Here is a 23,927-nt window from a genome sequence, read left to right on the forward strand (position 1 = left end):
CGTAATTTTAAATGTGTAAAACACCTGTAAAAAAACCTTCATATTAACACGGTACATTGGGCCATATTTTTACGGACCTTTCTTAGAGTGCACTGTATCTTAATATTTATTTGCCATTTTAAAATTAATCTGATGAAATCAGTGTTAAAAGTAGTTATCTCACTGTCATCTCATTACATTAACTAGATTTAGTAGTCCTATACGTTAAATTGCTTAATGTTAATTGCTTTATTAATATGTTTCCATTTTCGCCGTATGCTGTTTTTAAATATATAAATATATATTTTGTCACTGTGTTACAATTGTCCTTTTGTCTGGTGTTTCTTTTCGTTTTCCATTTTAGTACTTTCCCCCCTTAGAATATTATTTTTCGCCAAAAATCCTGTTTACCTACGTTACGTTATCACTGGACTAAAAAAATTCAAATGAATTAATGTACAGTAGCCTACTGCATGTCTGTTACAACTGTTACGCTGTGCAGTCCCGGTGGTTATAGGCCTTGCTGTTTCCAGTTGCTAGCATATAGTTGAACCCTTCTTCCCTATAAAATATGAAATAATGAACAGATGCTGCTGAATTAGGAAAGAAACACCGCCTCCACCCAGCAGCGCAGCTTTGGCCAGGCTTGGCACACGGCGCAGCTGGCATCGCTGTGGTGGGCTGCCCCGCTGGCCGTGCGCACTGACGCTAAGACATTTAGCGAATTGGCAAGCGCGTGTCTCCTGAGTGTCTGTGTTCCATGCCAGCCCGTGTCCTCTGGACGCCGCTTAAGATCACCTCGGCTGTGGTCGAGTTTAAGGAGGGAGCGCCTTTTGTCCTTGTTGGCTTTTACCCTCTGGGCTCGAAACATCAATGCCAGAATCACAAGAAAAATAATCACTTTGAACTTAGAAGTTTCTTGGATGAACAGTACCTGATTTCGGGCGGAGCCTAAAATAAAAATAGAAAAGAAAAAAAAAAAATAAAAAAAATAAAACGGTTTTGTAATCTGATTGAATGTGAACCTTTTCATTCCTACAGTTATTTAGAAACGTTGTTCTAGGTTTTTAAGGAACCAAGAAGAGCTTCACTTTTCCTCAGCTGGTGGATGACTAAAAGGACTGCTTTAAAAAAAACCCTAATGTAACATAAAGAATATTAAATTTCCATTTAGCCAACTGGAGCACACAAAGCTATACAGCGAATGGCTCTAAATAAAACAATGGTTATCTGCTGAACCTAAAATGCGGCAAAAGCCACTGAAGAACTGTCCTTTTAAGACTGCATATCGCAAATTCAGTACTAAAAGACTGCCTTGTAAATGAAAAGTAGTTACCAGGTCTAGTTACTCTAGACAAGAATAACTGTCCGTGTAAATTTGCTGATTGATAGCAACAGCCTACAAACCAAAAGAAAAGGGCCAACGTTAAAATGCAATTTGATATAGTGTGCATGCATACCTGTAACTATAATAGCTATTCCGATATAGTTTTAATTAATGAATAATATTTTGAGAAGTTATCTTTAACAATGCAATAATCATGCTAATATGCTACTTAAAAGTGGTCTTAAGGTAGCAATAACGACAGCTTTAACGAATAAAAAAAAAAAAATATTATATATATATATATATATATATATATATATATATATATATATATTTGTGCACTTAAGTCGCTTTGATTGTATATTAGTGATTGCTAAAAATGTGACGTAATTTCGACTGAGTAGTAGCCTAATAATAATAATAATTATGATGATGATGGAATTAATATGTTAATGCTATCTAAATTCTAAACATGGGAGAAGTAGGCTAATGTAATCATTAAAAATGAAATTCAGTCACGTAACGTATTAGTTTATTTATTTATAAAGTGATCAGATCATGCTGTACTCCATCTAGCTTAAAAACAGAATTAATCATTTTGGTCGGACTAGAAAAATAATACTGCGTAGGTTAATGCAATTAATAATAAAAACAGCGTAGGTTAATGCAATTAATAATACAAACAATCATAATAAAATATTTTACAGACTGAAATTAAATGGAAAAATATGACATATAAGTCCTGTAGAATGCAAAACATATTGACATAAATATGTCGGCTATTCATATTTAAGCCAATGAGGAATGTTAACGCTTCAGTATAAGCAGATCATTATGTAGGCCTATTTTAGTTGATGTGAAATGTTTACAATGCTCAAACTGAGAGTGAAAATGCACAACACTCCAATAATTGTAAAATTAGTACTTTTATGCAAAAAGTGTATGATTATTTAAACCATCCAATAACCTTTTTTCAGAAGTAGTGTTAGTAGCAATTGTTTTGCTTTTCCATGACATCAGTATTTGAAATGTATAATATGCCAGGAAAGCTGCCTTATTCTAATTTTAAATGTTCACATTCTGATTTTTATTTAACATCCACAGATAATGGTATGTCCTAATTTAATTAGTCCTCCAACAGCTTGTAATTTTATCTTATCCAACACTATTGTAAAATCAGACAGATTGGAATACCTTCAGGTTTTGAATTTGGATGTGATATTGTGAAATTGCAGCTGTCGGCTAAAATATACACTGAATTTTGGAAACCGTAAAATTCCACTGAATTGAAAGTTCCATTAAAACATAATGAATGAGATTCAGTTTTCGTTCTCATTTTTGTTATCGCTGAAATGTTACTGTTCTATAACTGGTGTACTCACATATTTGTTTATTCTTGAATTAGTATATTTTTTACAATTTCTGTCTGACCAGTTACCAATGGGAAATGACAGCCCCAGATGATTCTGGAACAATATGTTTCTTTATTTGTTTGATCAAAAAACAGACTTCATTTAACAATTTAGTTTAACATTTTTTTCTTCTTCTTGTCATTACACTAGAGACTCGTTACGGTTCAAACATTTGAATCAATCAGAAATAGCACTCCCACTTGGTAAAATGTATTTAGCAGTTGGATTCATGTCCTGACGTCTTTTATATACATTTTGTCATTATGGAATTATTGTAAAAACATAATTACTGTTCAGTAATGTAAAAAAAAAAAAACCCAAAAAACAAAAAACTGATGAGCCCACAACACCTGCTTTCAGAGTACAGTAAAGTAAATTAAATAATGTTTTGAATGTGGAAATGTCTTTCCCTTTTCCCTCTGTCTTACCCCCCTAAAAATGGTCATTAGCAGGGAAAGATCACCTAATTGTGGAAAAATGCGTTGAGTTCTTCGTATGCAGGGTCCCGATCGTGGTGCACGTGTACATCATGAAACGGAGGGAGGTTCTCCGAGTGCGCGCTGCCGCTGCGAGCACCTGATGAGGCGTAAGCAAGACCATGAGCAGCGGAGGAACGTGAGCCATGCAGACTGGTGTAATGCATAGAATATTGATAACCTCTTTCCGCCTCTGGTGAGAGTGTCTCCTGTTGTCTCAATGCAAAGTTACCATTTACACACACCGGAGGGCTGTTGTGGCCCTCGTAATCTGGACTATTGTATTCTGGGGACGTGCCTTCGGTGTACAGAGCCTCATAGGCCGAACAGAAAGAGTGATTTCTGAGGCTATGTGCATTGGATCCGGACTGACAATGTGTACTTGATAGACGGGAGCACTGATATGGATATGCATGCATGGAGAACGAGGGGGTGGGCAAGTGAAAGCGCGCTCCCTCTTGACATTGTTCCGTTAGAAAATTCCTTGAGTTAAGTTGGAGGCACCCAGCCACTAGATTGGTTGTGGGTTGGGAGAGGCCTTTGCAAAGTGTCTGTACATATGAAACCACATCCGGTCTCTTCCCATTCCGCAGGATCTCTGACAGCGCCCAAATGTAGTTTTTCGCCAACCGTAATGTTTCAATTTTAGAGAGTTTTTGAGTTTTTGAATAGCATGGTACTACCTTGCGTAGATTGTCTAGTGCTGAATTTAGATCGTGCATGCGCGTGCGCTCTCTAGCGTTCGCTTTTTGGCGCCTTACTTTCGAGCGCTCTAACCTAGCCGGTGTCATTTTGCGTTTTTTTGGCCCACGTTTTTTAGGTCTGTCCCCATCCCCCTCATCTCCACAATCATCTTCATCAACATCCTCATCATCGTCTTCCTCCCCTGCAATTTCCGACTGAGCCCGGCTGCTCCCGCCTTTCACATCGCCCTCATCCAAGTCCTCGTCGCCTAGGCGACAGCGCTCCTGCTCTTCGTCCTTGGTTTTGGAGCACTCGCTCCCGCTGTCATCCACCCAGCCTCCGAACTTCTCCATGTCCGGAAGCAGTGAAGGTTCGTTGAATAATCTTGTTAACATGACGGCGCCACTGAAACATAGACAACGAGTAAACAAATGTTTTAATAATTAAACCGTGACGTCGAAATTGTGTACAGCACAAATGTGGTTTGAAATATTAATAACAACCTTAGCACCCCATACAGTGTAAAAGTTAATGCGCTCTGCCATCACTTAATAAAGATTGTTTTCGAATAATTTATGTTAGCTATACCATTTTGACAAAACGAACGATTTTAAAAATGACGAGCAAAAACGTAATTGACAGGAAATATGTGTAGGGCTAAATAACGATCACGTGTCATATAATTTTCAGAAAGCTGGGAGTAGGCTATCTGTTGGAAACCACTTCGAAAGTGGTATGATTTTAATTCAGGGAGAGCGACAGACGTCGCCAGACGGTCTCACTCCCCAATTCCCAATTTCTGCAGTCCTGTTTGGCCCCTCGCAGCAGGTCCTCGCACGCGGCCCCTGATTTTGGGTCTCAGGGGGACGTTTTGAGCAGCGAGTACCCCCTTCACCCCTTCCTTTCCATCTTCATTCTGGCGGCATTCCAGCACATCAAAAAACACGACACGAGCCAAAAACTCTTCGAAAACCTTTAAAACGGCGAAAAGATAAAAAAAAAAAAGAATAATTGTAACAAAAGAAAAGCTGTAACTGTAGAGTCAATTTAACAGTAAATTGTAATACAATCTCATTTATGAACACAATAGCCAAATCCTGGCTCCTCTTGATGAGGGCGGGGTCCCTAAATCGCAACCCATGTCCTGGTTCTAAAACTGCCGTCGGTCACCGTCCTGTCCCCTCTTTTCCATCCTGTTATAAAACCATAGTTGATAAAGGGAAGAAGAAGAAAAAGAAGAAGGAAAAAAAAAAAAAAAAAAAAAAAAAAAAACTAAGATAGTTAACTAATTTATTTGAACTTATGGACATATAATACTAGGTTTTTTTATTGCAATGAAAAACAAAAAACAAAAACAAAAAACAAATCAATGTCACAATTTAATTGTTCAAAAAAAAAAAAAAAAGTTGACAGGTCGAGTGTCTTTGTTATGAAAACGCTTTCTGCTGAACAATATTTTGTTTTTAAATAATTTGTATAGGCTTACCCTGCTATGTAAATTATTGTTATGTTATATTTTTCGTATGATTGTTAGAATACTGACGTTAGCTCTACTCACTGATAACCCACAAGAAAGCCTGAATTATCGGTAATATCTCATCAAAAGTCATTGAAAATGTAACAAACAATTTGCACAACATAGTATTTAGGCCTACGAAAAACTACCTACTAAGCATTGTCATAATGTCTCGTCAAAAATATGTCTAAATAACCTGGATTAGTGTAAACTGTAGCCGTTATCGTTATCGACCTTCCGAAGGAGTCGAATCAGATTTATGGCTCGCATACGGCTGCTTTAATTAAAACGTACCATTCTCTGAAAAAAGGTATCACAGCTGATAAAAATCTAAATTAGATGAACACATAAAAGACAAATTCAACCAGCATCAGTAGTTAGACATATTTTCTTTTAAATATTTATTATAATTAATATATAAATAATTATTTGTTATGATCATATATTCTATCACGTCTGAAAAACTCACCTAGTTTATGGTGCTCTACGGGTGAGGGCGCGTACGTCTACATGATCTTCACGCTATAGTTCCCTATATGCTAAGAAGACTAAGAAAAAGAGAAGCGCGATTGTCTGTGATCCGGTATGTGTTATCCCTTTCCCGGACTGCAGCGAGGCGGTGTGGCATCCCTAGCAGGCAGGGTTACATACCTGCTCTGATGCCAGGCCATATGGTGGGCACGTCACTGGCAGGAGCCATCACATGAGAGCGGGTGATTGACACGCGCTCGCATTCGTAGAGATTGCCTTCCCGAGGGACAAGGAGCCCACCATCTGTCGCTGCCGCTGCACACGCACCTCACTAAAGTATAACAAGCTTTCATAGAAACTACACCCAATTGCACACTGATATTATTAGATACATATGGGGTGAGATAATGTGGTGAAAAAAATAAAACTATGTTTAATTTGTAAATTCAATTTAATTATGTATTAATTAACCATTTCAAACCAATGTGTGTGTGTGTGTGTGTGTGTGTGTGGATGTGCTCGCGCGTTATTGTTTGCTGTTGAGCAGAAAGGTTTTTGCGGTGAAGGATTGTACAGGATTGTCTATTTTAAACCGTAAATTCAATATATGTTCGTCTATTTAATCTCGTAATCTTGTTATTTCCCCAAATGTGGACAAATACTGGAGAGAAAAAAAAAAAAAAAAAAAAACATTAATGTACAAATTGTTTCAATAATACGTATTGTGAATCATATCTCATTGTAAAACATATCTGAATTTGTTTGTGATTTACTTTCCTGTTAAGTAATACCCTACAACGGAGCTCATTATTGCGACCTGCCCTGCTCAATCTGAACTATGGATGTTTGAAATTTATTGAAAATATGGTTCTAGTGCCACCTGGTGGCAATTATTTTGAATTGCATGAAGGCTGGGTGTTGGAAATGTCACAGAATCTGTAACTAAACGTCAACCAATGCTTGATGGAAAAGGTGATAAATTATTTAGGGGTCCAGGGACCATGTTGTATTTCTTCTTTGTGTATTTGTTTTAATAATATTATTATTAGTATGCGTTCAAGCGTGAAACACTGAAACCTTGTTTTTATTAAGATATTTATTATTAGGGGTTCATATGCAAAGCGCTGAAAGTAAAGTGCAAAGCTGTAATTAAATATTTCAAGTCTAATCATGATCTAAAGTTTAATTATTTGATACAGTGACTAAATTAGTGAGAAATAAAGCTTTAACTTCTGACATTTCCAAACAGCACAGCAGTAATGACTTTATGAACTTCTTTACTTATAACTTATTGATAATATTAGAGAGAAAATTATAACCATGCAACTGTCTACTACAATATCACATCAGATAGTGTATTGTAGTGTTCCTAAGGAAAAATTCCATTAATTTGTTGCTAAAGGAAGAATTGTATAAACTCATTAAATCATCTAAATCAATAACATGTTAGACCCTATACCGACTAAACTACTGTAAGAGATGCTTCCAGAGGTCATAGATCCTCTTCTTAATAGTATTAATTCATACGGATACATAAATACGTAATATGAAAACTTTAAAGCTCGCTATTATTAAATCTCTTATTAAAAAAACACAACTTGATCCTAGAAAATAGAGTACCGTAACATAGTACTAAGACTGCTCTCATTAGAGTTACAAATGATTTGCTCTTTTCCTCAGATCGTAGTTGTACCTCTTTATTAGTGTTACTAGATCTTAGTGTTGCATTTGACACTGTCGACCACAACATTCTTTTGAGTAGACTCGAAAATTATGCTGCCATTAGTGGAATTGCATTGGCATGGTTCAAATCTTACTTATCTGAATGTTATCAGTTTGTAGTAGTAAACGAAGAGATGTCATAACGATCACAAGTTCAGTATGGAGCACAGCAAGGATCAGTACTAGGACTGTTGCTTTTCACTCTGTACATGCTACCCTTGGGAGATATCATATGAAAGCATGGTATTAGTTGTCACTGTTACACTGATGATACTCAGCTCTATATTTCTTCGTGCTCTGACAGAGCTTACCAATTCACAAAATTAACAGAATGCATAGTTGATATTAAAAAATTGGAGGACTAGTAATTTCCTACTACTAAATTCAGAAAAAACAGAGATTCTAAATATTGGACCAAAAACTTCTGCATGTAATAACCTAGAATACTGTCTAACACTTGATGGCTGCTCTGTTAAGTATTCGTCATCAGTTAGGAACCTGGGTGTACTCTTTGATACCAATCTTTCATTTGAAAGCCACATTTCTAGCATCTGTAAAACCCCATTCTTCCATCTTAAAAATATATCTAAACTATGACATATGCTCTCAATGACAAATGTGGAACAGTTAGTTCATGCGTTCATGACCTCAAGGCTAGATTACTATAATGCTCTAATGGGTGGTTGCCCTGCATGCTTAATAAACAAACTACAGCTGGTCCAAAACACAGCATCTAGAGTTCTTACTAGACCCAGGAAGTATGACCATATTAGCCCGGTTCTGTCAACTCTGTATTGGCTCCCTATTAAACATTGTATGCATTTTAAAATTTTGCTAATCACTTACAAAGCACTAAATGGTTTAGCTCCCCAGTACCTGAGTGAGGTCTTAACGTATTATAGTCCTTCATGTCTATTGCAATCTCAGAATTCTGGCCAGATCATAATACCTAGAATATCAAAATCAACCGCAGGCGGTATATCCTTTTCCTATTTAGCACCTAAACTTTGGAACAGTTTTTCTAGCATTGATCGGGAAGCAGACACACTCTGTCAGTTTAAATCTTGACTAAAAACACATCTCTTTAACCTTGCATACACATAACACATTATCAATTTATATTTTCACATCCATTAAAGGATTGTTAGGCTGCATAAATTTGGTCAGCCAGAACCGGGAACACTTCCTATAACACCCGATGTACTTACATCATAAGAGGAATGGTATCTACGCTAATATTAGTCTCTCTGTTTATCCTTAGGTTTACCGTAGTCAGCCGGATCCAGGCCGTATCCAGATCAGATCGAGGACCTGCACCTAAACATGACCAAAACACAACCCTGAAGTGTCAGAAGAGATTGGGTCAACTAGACCAGCATTTCCCAACCTAATGCAGGCTCTCTTGTGGGTTATCAGTGAGTAGAGTTAACGTCAGTATTCTAACAATCATGCGAAAAATATGACAACAATAATTTACATAGTAGGATAGGCCTATACAAATTATTTAAAAATAAAATCTTGTTCATCAGGAAACGTTTTCTAAACAAAGACACTCGACCTGTGAACTTTTTTTTTCTTTTTGACAATTAAATAGTGTGATATTGAAACGGCACAGTTTTGATAAGTAAAAAATCCCACAGCACACCACTGTGGATTAAAACAACAAAATTACACAAAGCATATTTACGCCTGTACAGTAGAGGGTGCAGTTCAAACACACCTTTCAGCTGTGCTGCCATTCTGGATTAAAGAAGAATAGGATACAAGAGAAGGAAGTTCAACAATCTTATTTCTCTTATCACTCTTAAAACTAATCTAGGTAACACTTTATAATAACTGCACACTATGAAGCATTAGTTAAGCATTAGTAAACAGTCAATTCGTCATTTATAAAGCATTAATAGACATTAATAAGCAGTTTATAAATACACCTATAAATGCTTTGTTCTTGATTTATAAGCATATCTATAATGTGTTTAATAATTGTATTTTCATACTTTATTAATGATCAATTTATCATTTCTAAATTAAGTATTACATTATTTACAAACCAGTTATTTAGGAGTTGTCAGTGGTTCAAAAGATCATTTATAAAGTGTAAGTAAATGATTAATAAACTATTTAAACATACATTTATACATCTTATTATTTAGACATAAAGTAATAGTTACTCAGTGTGTTAATAAATGCTTTATTAATACATATTCCTACTGTAATTCATGATTAATTCAGGTAGTTATAAAACATTTAGTAGTTGTCAGTTAACTATTGTTGTGAGCTCATCTAAAGTGAGCACTATTCATGCCTCGTAAAGCTTTACAAAGAAGATTTAAAGGCTCAGTGATCTTCTGCACTGCTGTTCTCTAATGTTTTAAAGTTAGTACTGAGGTAGTTTTGACACTGTGAAATATTTTATTACATTATTAATGTTTTATAAAAACATTATTTGTTGTATTTTGGCACTCCTGTAATCCAGTGTTGGCACTGGTAAATTTTATTCAGCAATATTTACACTTTACAGAAATGTATTTTTATATCAGATTGCAAAAGCTTAGTTTCATTTTACTGCACAGTTATGTTTTCTGGAGGAGTACAGGGATTTTTACTTTCTGTGAAATTTCAGAGGGTTACTTTTAATTTTATATCAAGTTACCCATCGTAAAGTTTCATTTTATTCCTTGAAATAAATATTTCTATGTTCTGTATCCTTTAAATCTCCTTTATAAAAGCTTTACGAGGCATGAATAGTCCTCACTTTAGATGAGCTCACAAAAATAGTTAACTGACAACTACTAAATGTTTTATAACTACCTGAATTAATCATGAATTACAGTAGGAATATGTGTTAATAAAGCATTTATTAACCCACTGAGTAACTATTACTATATGTCTAAATAATAAGATGCATAAATGTACATTTAAATTGTTTATTAATCATTTACTTACACTTTATAAATGATCTTATGAACCACTGACAACTCCTAAATAACTGGTTTGTAAATAATGTAATACTTAATTTAGAAATTATAAATTGATCATTAATAAAGTATGAAAATACATTTATTAAACACATTATAGATATGCTTATAAATCAAGAACAAAGCATTTATAGCTGTATTTATAAACTGCTTACTAATGTCTATTAATGCTTTATAAATGATGAACTAACTATTTACTAATGCTTAACTAATGCTTCATAGCGTGAGTTATTATAAAGTGTTACCAAATCTACTCCTAGGTGTGACCAGGGTCTGTTGGGAACAGGCAGAGGATGGAGTTTGCCGGAGGGAAGATGGCGTGGACTTTTAGAGATGGCGCATTCCTAGCATCCCTGCACGTATGCAAGGAATGCACTCCTTTATGCACTCCTTTAGCAGCGAGAGGGTTTCATTGACACCCGGGTGGCCAGTGCCTAGTGACGTGTGGGCAGTGTGGATGAGTGGAGTGCGGCGTGTCCTGGTGATATACTGCAAGCCTGGCGGGCAACCCGGCGGAGTGTTGGCGGAGGCATTGGAGGAGGCATGGTTTCCTCAGACCAGGTTATGGGGCTGATGATGAGTCTCTCAGGAAGGATAGCTTCAGGTTCTTCTGGATTTTCTTCAGGAGTATACAGACGTGATAAGGCGTCAGCCTTGATGTTCCTGGATCCTGGACGATAGGAGATAGCTAAGTTAAAGCGGGTGAAGAATAGCGCCCAGCGAGCTTGTCTTGGATTCAGTCTTTTCGCTACTCTCAGATACTCCAAGTTCTTATGGTCAGTAAGTACCAAGAAGGGATGTTTGGCACCCTCCAACCAATGCTTCCACTCTTCCAGGGCCAGCTTGATGACCAGAAGTTCCATTACCGATGTCGTAATTGACCTCCGCCGGGTTGAGCTTGCGGGAGAAGAAGGCACATGGATGGAGTCTACTTGGGTTCCCCTGCTGCTGAGATAGAACTGCTCCTACTCCGGTGGTAGAGGCATCTACCTCTACTACGAAGGGCTTATCGGGATCTGGATGGACGAGGAGAGGAGCGGTGGTGAATGCTTCTTTCAAGATGTTAAATGCGTTGGTGGCGGCTGGTGTCCAGGACAGAGACTTGGGCTTATTATGGAGGAGGCTTGTTAGTGGGCTGGAGATGGTGCTGTAATCCTTTATGAAACAACGATAGAAGTTGGCAAAACCAAGGAAGCGTTGGAGTTCTTTGACTGTAGAGGGTGTTGGCCAGTTCCTGATGGCATCAACCTTCCTCTCGTCCATCCGGATGCCACTGCTGTCGATGTTGTATCCAAGGAACTGCACTGAGAGCTGATGGAAGGAGCATTTCTCTGCTTTCAGGAAGAGTTGGAACTCCCTCAGGTGTTTCAGGACCTCCGCAACGTGGTGGCAATGTTCGGCCAGGCTCCGGAAGTATATCAGGATGTCATCGATATATACCAAGACGAACTTGTGGAGGAACTCCTGGAGCACCTCATGTATGAAGTCCTGGAATATGGAGGGGGCATTGACCAGGCCATACGGCATCACAAGATATTCATAGTGTCCAGTAGGAGTCATGAAGGCAGTCTTCCACTTGTCCCCCTCACGTATCCGGATGAGGTTGTACGCGCCGCGGAGGTCCAACTTGGTGAAGACAGTGGCACCACGGAGATGTTCAAGCGCAGCAGGGACGAGAGGAAGGGGGTATCTGAACTTGACGGTGATATTGTTGAGTAATCAATGCATCAGAGGGCGCCAGAGATGAAATTGCCTGCTGACCCAGAATCGAGGAGTGCATTGACTGGAATGGAAACATCAGCAGCAGTAAGGTTTACAACAGTGGTGAGTGGTTTCATCTTATTAAAAAAGGGAATGATGACACTCACCATGGGATGAGGAGGACGAGTTGGGCATGTGGAGATTACATGCCCAGGAGAACCACAATAGAGGCACAGATTCTGGATCAGCCGTCTCTGCTGTTCAGTGGGCGTCAGTCTTGTATTATCCAGTTGCATGGGCTCGTGTGCTGGTTCTGGAGGGCTGACGGACTCTGGTCGGCAGAGGGAGGTGGTGAACTGTGGCTGGCCCTGGTGCTCTTCGAGACATGACTGCATACGAGTGGCGAAGCGGATGGAGAGTTGAATGAAGCATTCTAGCCCGATGGTATCCTCGTATGCAGCGAGATGCAACCGCACTCGAGGGTCCAATCCTTGCCAGTAGGTGGTTAACAGAGCTTGTTCATTCCATCCGCTTGAGGCAGCAAGAGTTCAGAATTTAATAGCATAATCATTCACAGTCATAGTGCCTTGTTTTAAATTATACAATTTCTCACCAATAGAAGAATCCCAGGCTGGTTTTCCAAAGACTTCTTTGAAGTGATTTACGAAGCTGGAATATGACTGGGTGACAGCGTTATTTTGTGACCAAATAGATTCGGCCCATTGCAGTGCTTTGCCGCTCAACTGTGAAATTATGAAAGCTACCTTAGACTGTTCGGTGGGAAACAAGTGCGGTTGCATCTCCAGGACCAGCGAACATTGCAGAAGAAATCCGTTGCAATCCTCCGCCAAACCAGAGAAGGGCGCCGGTTTGGCCATGAGACTGGCGTACACTGGCGGTGAAGGAGTGACGGTGGTGTTGACAGAGGTGATCGCTGGTTGCGGTGATGGTGGATGGTGGTGAGTGTTCTGCGCAAAGCGTCAACGAGCTCCTGGAATGGATCCGGGTGACTCATGCTGGTGTCTGGCGGTTTAGGTCCGGTCTTCTGTTACAATACAGAAGGGTCGGAGACTGAAGAGTACAGTTAATGGTTGTTTATTTGACACACAGCAGAGATAACAGAAGTGCAGGTGAGTATGCAGATGATCTTTGAGTGAATGGAGAATGATAGATGAGTGATACTGTCCTTTGTGGTTTGTAGTGGTGAAGATCCTGGGCGATGGTGGAGAGATGTGGCAACGGAGACGATAGACAACTCACACACAGACTGGAAACACAGGAGGAGACTTGGAGACGCTGGAGACAGGTAAGTAGATCGACTGGAGTCCTTGAGGTAAGCATGAAGTTAAGTCTTGATGCGAACGAGACCGGACAGTGACTGAAGGTGTGTGAGTGTCTTTTATGTGGTGACTGATGAGCGTGCTGATTGAGTGCAGGTGCGTGTGATCAGTATTCGGGTGAGGGAATGCACTGTGATTGGACAGTGTTGGAGCCTGGCGTGTCTGTGACAGATTCAGGCTGAATGGGACATTTTATCCAAGTCATCTCCATAGCAAAAAGTGTCCCAATCACCCTCACCCTATACAATTTATTATGTATTCCCATGCATGAAGAATACTGAATCCCATGGAGCTCTAAAATAATGTTATTGACTTCAACTGATGAAAGCAGCCAAAGAAAAGATGAAGAATGGAAAAGCACATTGCTGGCAAAGAAATTGGAAAATAACACAAGTAAGACAATTCCTGTCAAAGATAAATACCTGTCAAACGTTGGTCAGGCGACAAACATGGTTTTATTAAAGAAAAGTTATTTTAGAAAAAAAGATTATTTTAGTTTTTACACTTAAGACAGGTATAGCATGTGGCAAAAAGTGTAATATAGCCACACTTGAAGATACAAGCAAGTGACGATCAAGTGACGTCATTCTTTAGGGTACGCGCATGTATCCATGGCAACGCTCAGCTGCGTAGAGAGTTAACGGTCCTGCCGGTGATTTTCTCAGATGAGGCCTTGAGTTTTCTCTTTCGTCGGCTGAAATGGTATTTTAAATTTTAGTTTAGTAGATATTAGCTACCATAACCACTGTTATCTTGTAAAGTTTAAATTATATGACAAGATTACTTTTACAAACGTTTGCTGAAGTTGTCGTGTGTGGCTGACCGTTATAACGTGAACGCTTTGAAGCTAGCTTTAGCCTATTATGTAATAATCTTTTATTATTGGTATAATATTATTATCTACATTATCTAATAGTAATAAAAATTGAACTTAAATATTGAATTTCCATTTGGTAACACTGAGACGCCTAAATGAGGCAAAAAAGCCATTTACGGCCTATCTTCAAATGTGCGCTAATCTTGGTCTAACGAAATCCAAATTGTCAGTAACAAATGTTTTTTAATAGACAAACGATACTTTGATACATTATTGAATGTGTTCATTTTGTCATTTTAGGTTAAAAGCCAACGAAAGAACTGCCATCGGACTACCACAGCTGACAATGGGAGATGCGCGTGCACACACAACTGCATGTTTATCACACACACACGGAAAGAGCACAACAATTATGAAACTGTTCATTTATAAATAAAAAAAAAAAAGTATTTTGCTCCTTACAACATGTTTGTTTTCTTTTGTTAACCTAGAAGTAAAATAAAATACATTAAGAGGACTTAATTGAAAGTCCCCTAAACGTCCCCAATGGCCGCTGTACGTCCTGTGAATGTCCCAGTGAACGTCTTTGCGGACGTTATGTTTTCAAGCCCCTCCAATTTCCCCTTGGCCATGAAGGAGAGGACCTCATGGTGCTGTGGTAAGCATGTTTTTTTTCACAAAAATATTTTTTTTGCATGTAAAAGTAAATTTTCTTGCGGTCAACTTAACCCTCTGGAGTCTGAGGCTGATTTGGGGCCCTGGAGAAGTTTACGTTCGACATGCCCTGGCATTTGTGCTTTTTTCAGTTGTTCATAAACATATTAATGGAAAAAGTGTCATTACACTGTATTCAGCACGAACTAGGCTACCATAATATGTGAGCAACATGTATGTACATGTTTGTATTTTTAAAGGAATAACGTTTATGCGTGGTTATTGAAAAAACAAAAAACTTACTGAAATAAGGCCAAAAAGCAAATGTTACATGTGTGTTCACAAGACTTCTGGGTATTGGAGGTTGTAGACTAGAATTTTTGCTTCAAAATGACATAAAAATTATCCTGCCTACTCGTTCATATAAAACAATGACCCGCATAATGAGCCCTTTCAGTCAGGTAGGCTATGTGAAAAAAACCCTCTGATAACAGGATCACATCAGCTATTGTATTCAAGTTAATATAATGTCCACGCTTGACAAAAAAAAAAAAAAAAAAAAAAAAAAAAGATTTTTGTGATCATGCATGCATGCATCATGCATGCACGTATTATTGCACATCATGTGAAGAAAATTTTGTATAGGTCTATTATAGTTTAAATTACAGTACCAAAAGATTGGACGCATTACTATTATAATGTTTTTTTTAAAAGAAGTCTCAAGTCTCAAACCAAATAATGGTTTTCTATTTCAATATACTTTAAAATATAATGTATTTCTGAAATGCAAAGCATCTGAACATTCATGTTACCTCTATGGCATTTCATATAGGCTTTTAGCTTAAAAGCATGCACATTTGGAGAAATATTGATGGATTCTCATATGTTTATGTCAATTTTCTATACAGAGGAGTAATATTTATTCAGTATTTATTGTCATCACTATGAGCGCTGGATACTGTGTTTTCAATTCATACTTGCAGCCGGAGGGCGCTCTGTGCACATTTAGTCCACAAATTACTCTAATGAAGAACAGGCATACCATGTGACATTCCAGGAACTAACAGAGTGTGGCGAGGGGGGCGTGGTTCAGCGGAGTCGGCAGCGGGAGAGAGAGTCAGGAGACGAACGGTGAGTGAGTGGGTTAAATGCAAATGACGAACACCTGTCTCTTGTTTCAGTAATTGGTGTGGAGAGAGTATATAACGCCAGGAGAAACAGGAGTGGGCGAGAGAGAAGGACTACTGACTGCTGCCCACGCTGGATGTGTCTTTTGTTGTGGAGAGAATTGTGAATGATTTATGACCGCTTTGTGCCTGTCTGCACACCTTTGTTTTTTTTTGTATGCTGAATTGGTTAAAATAAAGCAGTCAGTAGTCAAGCCGACCCTGTCCTCTTCCTTCCTAAACCTTGAACCTTGCTACACATAGGCTTCCAGAGGTCGCTATAATCATGGCTATAACATGCAGATAGACACTTTTGAAGATAATAAGTGCACGACTGCGACGATGTATACATGTATTGCCTCAGAATTTGCGTCTGAATAGCGCTCGCTCCGTGGGTGTGGCCGCATTAGCGGATAATGAGCTGACTCACGGGCGTCTGACATGTCTCTGTTTTCATACAGATTACATAAACAGAGAATTTGTGTTTTCGATTTGACTTACATGATTTAAAACCTGACATTTCAAGGTTTCTTTAGACATAAGTCTCATTTTTGTGTCATTAGTATTCACTAAGTTACAGTTCATTTTCTGAGAACTATCAGATTGGACTTTGTTCAGAGGGAGACGACAGACGACACGCATCATGTTAGTTTTCTTTATTTTGCAAAAAGCACAACATTTTGTTTTTAGTCTGAGTGTACACAAATAAAAGAAGACATTCTATAGTTTCAATTGATATATTACTTATGTCTCTATGACAAAAAATGACAGAGTATTTCAAGTCTGTTTTGTTGCAATGTGAAAAAAAAAAAAAATCCTGCAAAACACGCCGGCGCGTTACCCGACTCCAGAGTGTTGATCAACTGTTGTGCCAAAGCAAACTGATTTAGGTAGAAAAACTTATATCATACATGTTGATGAACTACCAACATATAAAACCATGTGATGATGCTAGCTGAAGATTAGCCTGAATTGCTAAGAGAGATATGTAGTGTGGTGGGGTAAAGTGAGACAAATGCTTTGGGGTAAAGTGAGACATGAGGCACAAGTTAAGTTTAGTCTTAAACATATTTTAATGTAATATTACATTACATATGTTTTATTTTTAATGTCATAAACATTGTAGAAAAGCCATCATGCCAAGGCAATACACCAGGAAGACAACCTGGGGCAAACACCCCTCGAGGAGATGGAGAGTGCAGCCGCTGAGGTCAAGGAAGGAAAGAAGTCTATAAGAGCAGCTGCAAGGGATAGAAATATTGACAAGTCAAGCCTCCAAATATTTATAAAGAAAAAAGAGAAAGGGGAAGTAAAATCAGTAGCCTGGGGTGCAGTAGCTGAGGCAAAGAGAATATTCACAGATGAGATGGAGGAGGAGTTTGCCAAACACTTGAAACAACTAGCTGAACAGTTCCATGGCCTTCCTCCAGTTAAGTGCCGTCAACTGGCATTTGAATATGCAGAGAAAAACAATATCCCTGTGCCTTCCAATTGGACAAAGACACAATGTGCAGGTAGGCTAGGGTGTGCAAGAGATCACATGATTCTGTAGGTTAGCTAAGGCCAGATCTTGCCACAAAGCTAAATCTTAGCCTATAGCTAATAATTAGGCCTGTCAAAAGATTAATCGCGTTTAATCGGTTCCAAAATAAATTAATTGCGATTAATCTTTTGACAGCCCTGCTAATAATGAATTGTCTACTCTAGGTGAAGACTGGTTTGGCAGCTTCCTAGCATGTCGCCACCTCTCTGTCCGAACTCCAGAGGCAACATCCCTGGGAAGGGCTACAGCCTTCAATAAAACTACAGTTGGGGAGTTCTTTGACAATCTGGCTGTAGTGATGGATAGGTGACAGAATTAATTCTTTAGTTGCAAATGTTTTATGGAGGCTTTACCTGTAAGATTTGGTTTTGATTCTGATAAGGTTCTTCCCTTGCCTCTCATCTTTAACAGGCATACATTCCCTCCACACATGATTTACAATGTGGATGAAACAGGCGTCTTTACAGTACAAAAGCCACAGCAGGTAGCCTAAGCTACACATGATACACTAGAGAGCACCAGACTGATACTGAGTGGCTTGTGATAAAGCTAGCTATTGACAGAATGCTGAAACTAATGCTATTAGTAATGTTGTGAACCTGTGAACTGAAAAAGAAAGAAATACAATGTACCTTTAGACCAGTAGTAGCATACTGATTGCACATGCCATTGATTATAAACTTTCTATTTGAATCAGGTTGTGACAGAGAAAGGAAAAAAGCAAGTTGGTTCTGTCACATAGGTTGAGAGAGGAGAACTGGTGACTGTGGTGTGTGCAGTGAATGCTGCTGGGAATGCCACACCTCCCATGTTTATCTTCCCCAGAGTTAAGTTTAAGGACTGCTTAATGATAGGAGCACCTCCAGGAGCCAAAGGTACCTCCACCAGAACAGGATGGAAGAATGAAGACACCTGGGCTGAGTTCCTTGATCACCTGATACAGCACACTAACTGCACCCCTGAGCGTCCCATGCTGCTAATCCAGGATAATCTTAAGGCTCACATCTCACTCAAGGCAGTAGAAATAGCCAAGAGCAACGGTATTGTTCTGCTCACCCTCCCACCCCATACATCCCATCGCATGCAGCCTCTCGATGAAACCGTGTATGGCCCGTTCAAGACCCAATACAGCCGAGCTCTTGATGGGTGGATGAGATCCAACCCTGGCAAAACAGTCTCGATCTACCAGATTGCAGGACTTGTGAATGAGGCCTTCATGTCAGCAGTGACACCACGCAACATCACTTCTGGATTTAGGTTCACTAGGATTTTCCCATATAACCGAGAAATTTTCCCTGATGAAGCGTTTGCACCATGCAGATGATCCAGATGGTCCACTCCCTGCAGATGATTTGGATGGTCCACCCCCTGCAGATGATCCACCTGCAGATGAACCACCCGCTGCAGATAATTCACTCGCTGATGCTAATCCAACCACTGTGCATGGTCCACATGGATGTGCCTCACCAGCTGACTCAGATGTGCCACGTGTTCCCAGCCGACCTGGATATGTGTCTCCTCGTGAAATCCTACCATTTCCCAAATGTCCCCCCAGAAGACAAACCAGACGAAAGCGTGTGAAGACAGCCATCCTAACTGATACTCCTGAGAAGCAGGCAATTGAAAAGGCTTATAAAGAAAGAGAAAAGAAACTGGCAGGGAAAAAGCAAAAAAATATCAAAGAAAAGGGAAAACCGAAAAAAAAAGCAACCAAAAAGAAAATCATAGTTAGCAGCTCTGAGGAGAGTGATGTCTCAATTGATAATGTGTCTGACGAAGAGAGCTCTGAGGATGAGAGAAGTGATCCAGGAAACACAGATCTGTCCGTGGGTGACTTTGTCATAGTTAACTTTGCAACCAAACACAGGAGTGTCCGTTACATTGGCATGGTTAAGAAAGTTGAGGATGACGCACAATTTCTCAGAAGAATCCAGGGAAACACGAAAGAGTGGGAGAGACCCACATTTGCTATAAAGGAAAATGATGTGGCACATGTTCCTAAAAGTGATGTGGTGAAGAAGCTGCCTCAACCTAAAAGGCCTGGAGGAACCACACGGAGAGAGCAACTCCTCATCTTTCCCTGTAACCTTCAGGGCTGGAATGTAGAGTAGGTCTAGTTGTAGAGTATGACAGTAGGCTGATGTTCTAATACAGGTGGGTCTAGTCCTGTGTTCTGAGTCCCAGGCTGTTCTAGCTGGTTCTGATTGTCCTTTGCTCTGACCCCCAGACACTAGCTGGCTCTAAGGGTCCTGTGTTCTGACCCCCAGACTAATCTAACTGGTTCTATCTGTCATTTGAATGTTAATTAAAATATTTTGAATTATATTATGTTGTATTTGATTTTGTTCAGAGTTACTTTCAAGTGTTTAGAAAAAAAATGTGCTTAATTGACCAATCCCCATGATTCTGTTACTAGTCTGACATTAGTTCTGGAATGTGTGGTTGTCAAGCTAGCTGTCAGGATTCTAACTGTTACAACATGTGTTGTTATGGTAGTTTCATAGTGGAAAAAGCAAGTGGATCAGTTTACCCCCAGCTGGTTCACTTTACCCCCTTGATTTCTCTGGTCTGTCTCAGTTTACCCCTAAGCTGGGGTAAAGTGAGACACAAGACGACTTTTTAAAAAACAATCATATTTTCGCTGACCTTCGTCCTGAATACATTCTGATAATTTCCATGGCTAGGAAACATCCTGAATTAATGGGAAATGTGTAAATTTTACTGATATACCATTTTAGCTCGCTTTACCCCACTCTCCCCTACTTGTCATAAAAGTCGGTTTTAAGAAAATAAATATGCATATTTAAACTTCAGGAAATTTAGTTTATAAAATTGTTACGGTGTTGGTGCACGGCGGCAGAGAAACCCCGCCCATGAGTTCCCCACCCACGGGTACACGCCCCCCCCCCCAAAATTTTCTTGGGGGATTCCGAGGTGGACAAGGATATGTGGGCAGGAACGTCTTGGTGGGCTGGAGCGGGCTCGTGGAAGGTTGCAGGAGCGGGCTCGTGGAAGGCTGCAGGAGCGGGCTCGTGGAAGGCTGCAGGAGCGGGCTCGTGGAAGGCTGCAGGAGCGGGCTTGTGGAAGGCTGCAGGAGCGGGCTCCTGGGCTGCTGGAGAGGGCTCGTGGGCTGCTGGAAAGGGCTCGTGGGCTGCTGGAGAGGGGTCTGGAGTAGGAGTCCAGGACATCCCCTCATATTCGATTAAAAGCCCCAAGGGTACTGGAGTGGGCGCCGATAGAAGCGGCGGTTCAGGCTGGGAGGCAGGCCTCACGGGAGGCTCTGGCGAGGCAGCAGTCATCTTCTTAGGCCGTCTGGGCCTTGCGGTGTCTCTCCTCTTGGACAGTCTGGGCTTAGGATCATTCAGGATCACAGAGGAATACCCACTGGAGGTTTACGTGGAGGAAACCGGCGGCTGGTGAACTGGCCAAGCCGCCTGTGTTTCTGAGGGGGCCGGACGAGGAAAATACGATTTCTTTTGAACCTCTTCAATTTCGAACTCAGAACCATTTAGAAAAAGAATCAGATTAATAGACTCGACTAGGGAAAAGAAACATGCAGGTTCAGTATACCAGATCGTATCCTCGTCCAGATCCCTCAGAAAACAGGTGTTAAGAATAGCATCTGGCCAGCTCACCGTGTAAGACAGCTCAGCGAACTGTGGGAAAGGGAACTGTGTCAAAAATAAAATATAATATAAGCTAAAACTATATTAGAAATCATGTACTCATGTCTCAACTTTCACAGCTAACTAGCGACATCGCTAGCTATTTTAATCTGACTGACTCCGGTGACCAACTACTATTAGATAATGACCAAATACAACCAGAAACAAATGTTCATTCTTACCTGTGAAAGGTCATTCCCCGAGACCTGTTTTCAATTGTGCAGCGATTTGTACAGCCCCAAGCAGCACACGAAGCAGGCATTTTTCTCAATTCCAGTTATGAGCGTTATGGGAACGTTGCCCCGGACAATATGGCAGCGCCGTTGACGTACGGTCCAGAGGCCAATCCACCTTATTCCTGACTAGCCTACTGTGTTTCGAATTATGGGTTGCACTTCCGGTTTGGGGAACTTCCATTTTAAAAGATTGAAACGAATCGTTTCAAATCATAAGGTTGCCCTACAAATAAAGCTTATCAGTCAGAATGACTAAATGAGCTGTCAGTTTTTCTTTCATGTTTTATTTTCAGACATCGTGAGAATAACGTAACGCTTGGTATTTTAACGTAACATGTTATAACAAGAATATCTATGGCAAGAGCTCTTTTCAGTCGCTGCTTTCTATCTCGTGATTATTTTCTTTTTTCCCTTTGCATACCGCTGTAATAGTATGAAAAAGGACAATATATACTGCACATTTGTGGTCTGTTCTCCCGATATAATTTACGATATATATCCCATTAATAATTCACTGGAATGCACGAATCTCTCGTTTTTCTCCTCAAAGCCTCACGTCTCTTTCCAGGTTTGTTTTCACAGGTAAATACAATTTATTATCTGTAAAAATGATGAAAATCACTTTGAAATAGTATCACGCAATGCTGAAGTTCATGTACATTTTTTTATATTACATAATACAGATATATATCACTAGTTATATTTAACCCGTCCGTTATTGCTGTGGAAAGAATCGCGCTTTTTCATGGCCTGTTGAAAGTACCTTGTTGATGCTTTTACACTTTTAAATGTCCTTTTAATGTTCGTTGGCTGAAGGGTGAGTAGAATAATGCCATCTCATTGTACCCAGTTAAAAAAACAAAAAAAAAACGTATTATTGCGTTCATAGAGCGAGCCTTTTACTGACTGTTTACAGCTTAACGGAAGTTACACTCATAATTCGCGCAAAGCGTCATGGGGCGTAGGAATAAGTTGGATAGGGCGTCTAGTGCATAGATATACATAATAAAGGCTAGATGTCTTACGGCGGAGTCTCTAACGTCATCACCGGTGGCCATCTTGTCACAGGCAAGCTTTCTGGTGGGCTCTGTGGTACCTGTTGTAAGGTGAGTGATCTGCAAGAACACAAATACTCTTATCTCGCTGAAATCTTGATGGATTTACAAATGGTTTGGTTCCTTACAAACGTTATTAACGTGGCTATAATTCTGGATGCTTGAACATGTTGAAATTGCAGCTTTTCTTTTCAAAAAACTACTTAATCGTGCAGCATAGTTGTGTATCACGGCTACTTGCGCAAGTTATCAAGGCTGAGACCACAATCGAGCTGTTCAATTATATAGGTTTTACTGACACCAATAACGATTTTATGACAACTAATCTTTTGTCTAAATTACAATCTTTGTGGATGTGGTTGTAGTTATTAGCTGGCTAATAACAAGAAGCTGTGAGTGTGGTTGTAGTTATTAGCTGGCTAATCACAAGAAGCTGTGAGTGTGGTTGTAGTTATTAGCTGGCTAATAACAAGAAGCTTTGAGTGAGACCTAGTAGTTACAGTTTAGCTGCTATCCAGCAATTTTACATCAGTGGGAGAGGCAGAATTTCTCTTTCATTTCAATATAACTTAAGTTGCACATGATTTCCAATCGGTTTGGTTTGTTAAAAACATCTTACATTATGATACAGGAAATTGCTGGCTTTATAGGAGAAGATGCCAGACTTTTGTGCAGCCTACGGATGCTCCAATCGCCGTAGTCTCAAAACGAGAGCCTGTGGGATCACCTTTCACCTGTAAGATATGACAATATTATGATTATATTTGGGATAATCGTTAGTTACTTAGTGGATGTATGTACAATACAGGTCCTGTGGGGCTATGACATAATAGTATTATAAGATTGTTGTTGACCCAAAGCTTTTTACAAGTTTGTTTACACAATCGCAGAATGTTTCTTTTGGACACCTTTTTTTTTTTGGAACAGTGATCTCTGAAGTAGGCACAGTGCAATGTCGAGGGGAAAAGCCTAGTAAAGGACGAGACATCTAGCCTTTATTATGTATATCTATGGTCTAATGTTTATTATAATGTCTATGGGTGCTACTGCAGTATCATACACATTTCATACACATAGACCCGCCCTAGTGCGCGATTCATTGGTGGAACACTGGAATCCCTCGTCAGTGATTGGCTGCATTTGACATCCGTGAAAGTCAGCTCGCCCCGCCTCTGATCTTCAATC

The 23,927-nt window shown here is 39.6% G+C and overlaps 2 protein-coding genes across 5 annotated transcripts; one reads left to right on the forward strand and one right to left on the reverse strand.

Annotated features, from left to right (window-relative positions):
- Window positions 1-2,770: 2,770 nt before the first annotated feature.
- On the reverse strand, window positions 2,771-6,205 carry neurod2 (neuronal differentiation 2). Of its 4 annotated transcripts, none has more exons than XM_051915190.1 (2): window positions 6,046-6,205; window positions 2,771-4,283 (listed from the first exon to the last, which is right to left on the reverse strand). In XM_051915190.1, exons 1-2 carry the CDS (start codon window positions 6,063-6,065, stop codon window positions 3,182-3,184), a joined length of 1,122 nt encoding a protein of 373 aa, XP_051771150.1. In that variant the 5' UTR covers window positions 6,066-6,205; the 3' UTR covers window positions 2,771-3,181. The 4 variants fall into 4 exon arrangements, 3 of the variants coding, with proteins under 3 accessions (XP_051771150.1, XP_051771151.1, XP_051771152.1); XM_051915191.1 differs by lacking the exon at window positions 6,046-6,205 and adding an exon at window positions 5,864-6,039; XM_051915192.1 differs by lacking the exon at window positions 6,046-6,205 and adding an exon at window positions 5,864-6,039 and having other exon boundaries at window positions 2,771-4,851.
- An 11,044-nt stretch (window positions 6,206-17,249) lies between these two features.
- On the forward strand, window positions 17,250-20,045 carry LOC127524235 (uncharacterized). The gene is made up of 3 exons (XM_051915698.1): window positions 17,250-17,757; window positions 17,951-18,009; window positions 18,529-20,045. The coding sequence occupies exons 1-3, from the start codon at window positions 17,433-17,435 to the stop codon at window positions 19,108-19,110; spliced, it is 966 nt and encodes a 321-aa protein (XP_051771658.1). The 5' UTR covers window positions 17,250-17,432; the 3' UTR covers window positions 19,111-20,045.
- Window positions 20,046-23,927: the final 3,882 nt, after the last annotated feature.

The sequence above is a fragment of the Ctenopharyngodon idella genome, chromosome 12 (genome assembly GCF_019924925.1).
Source record: "Ctenopharyngodon idella isolate HZGC_01 chromosome 12, HZGC01, whole genome shotgun sequence".
Taxonomy (NCBI): Eukaryota; Metazoa; Chordata; class Actinopteri; order Cypriniformes; family Xenocyprididae; genus Ctenopharyngodon; species Ctenopharyngodon idella.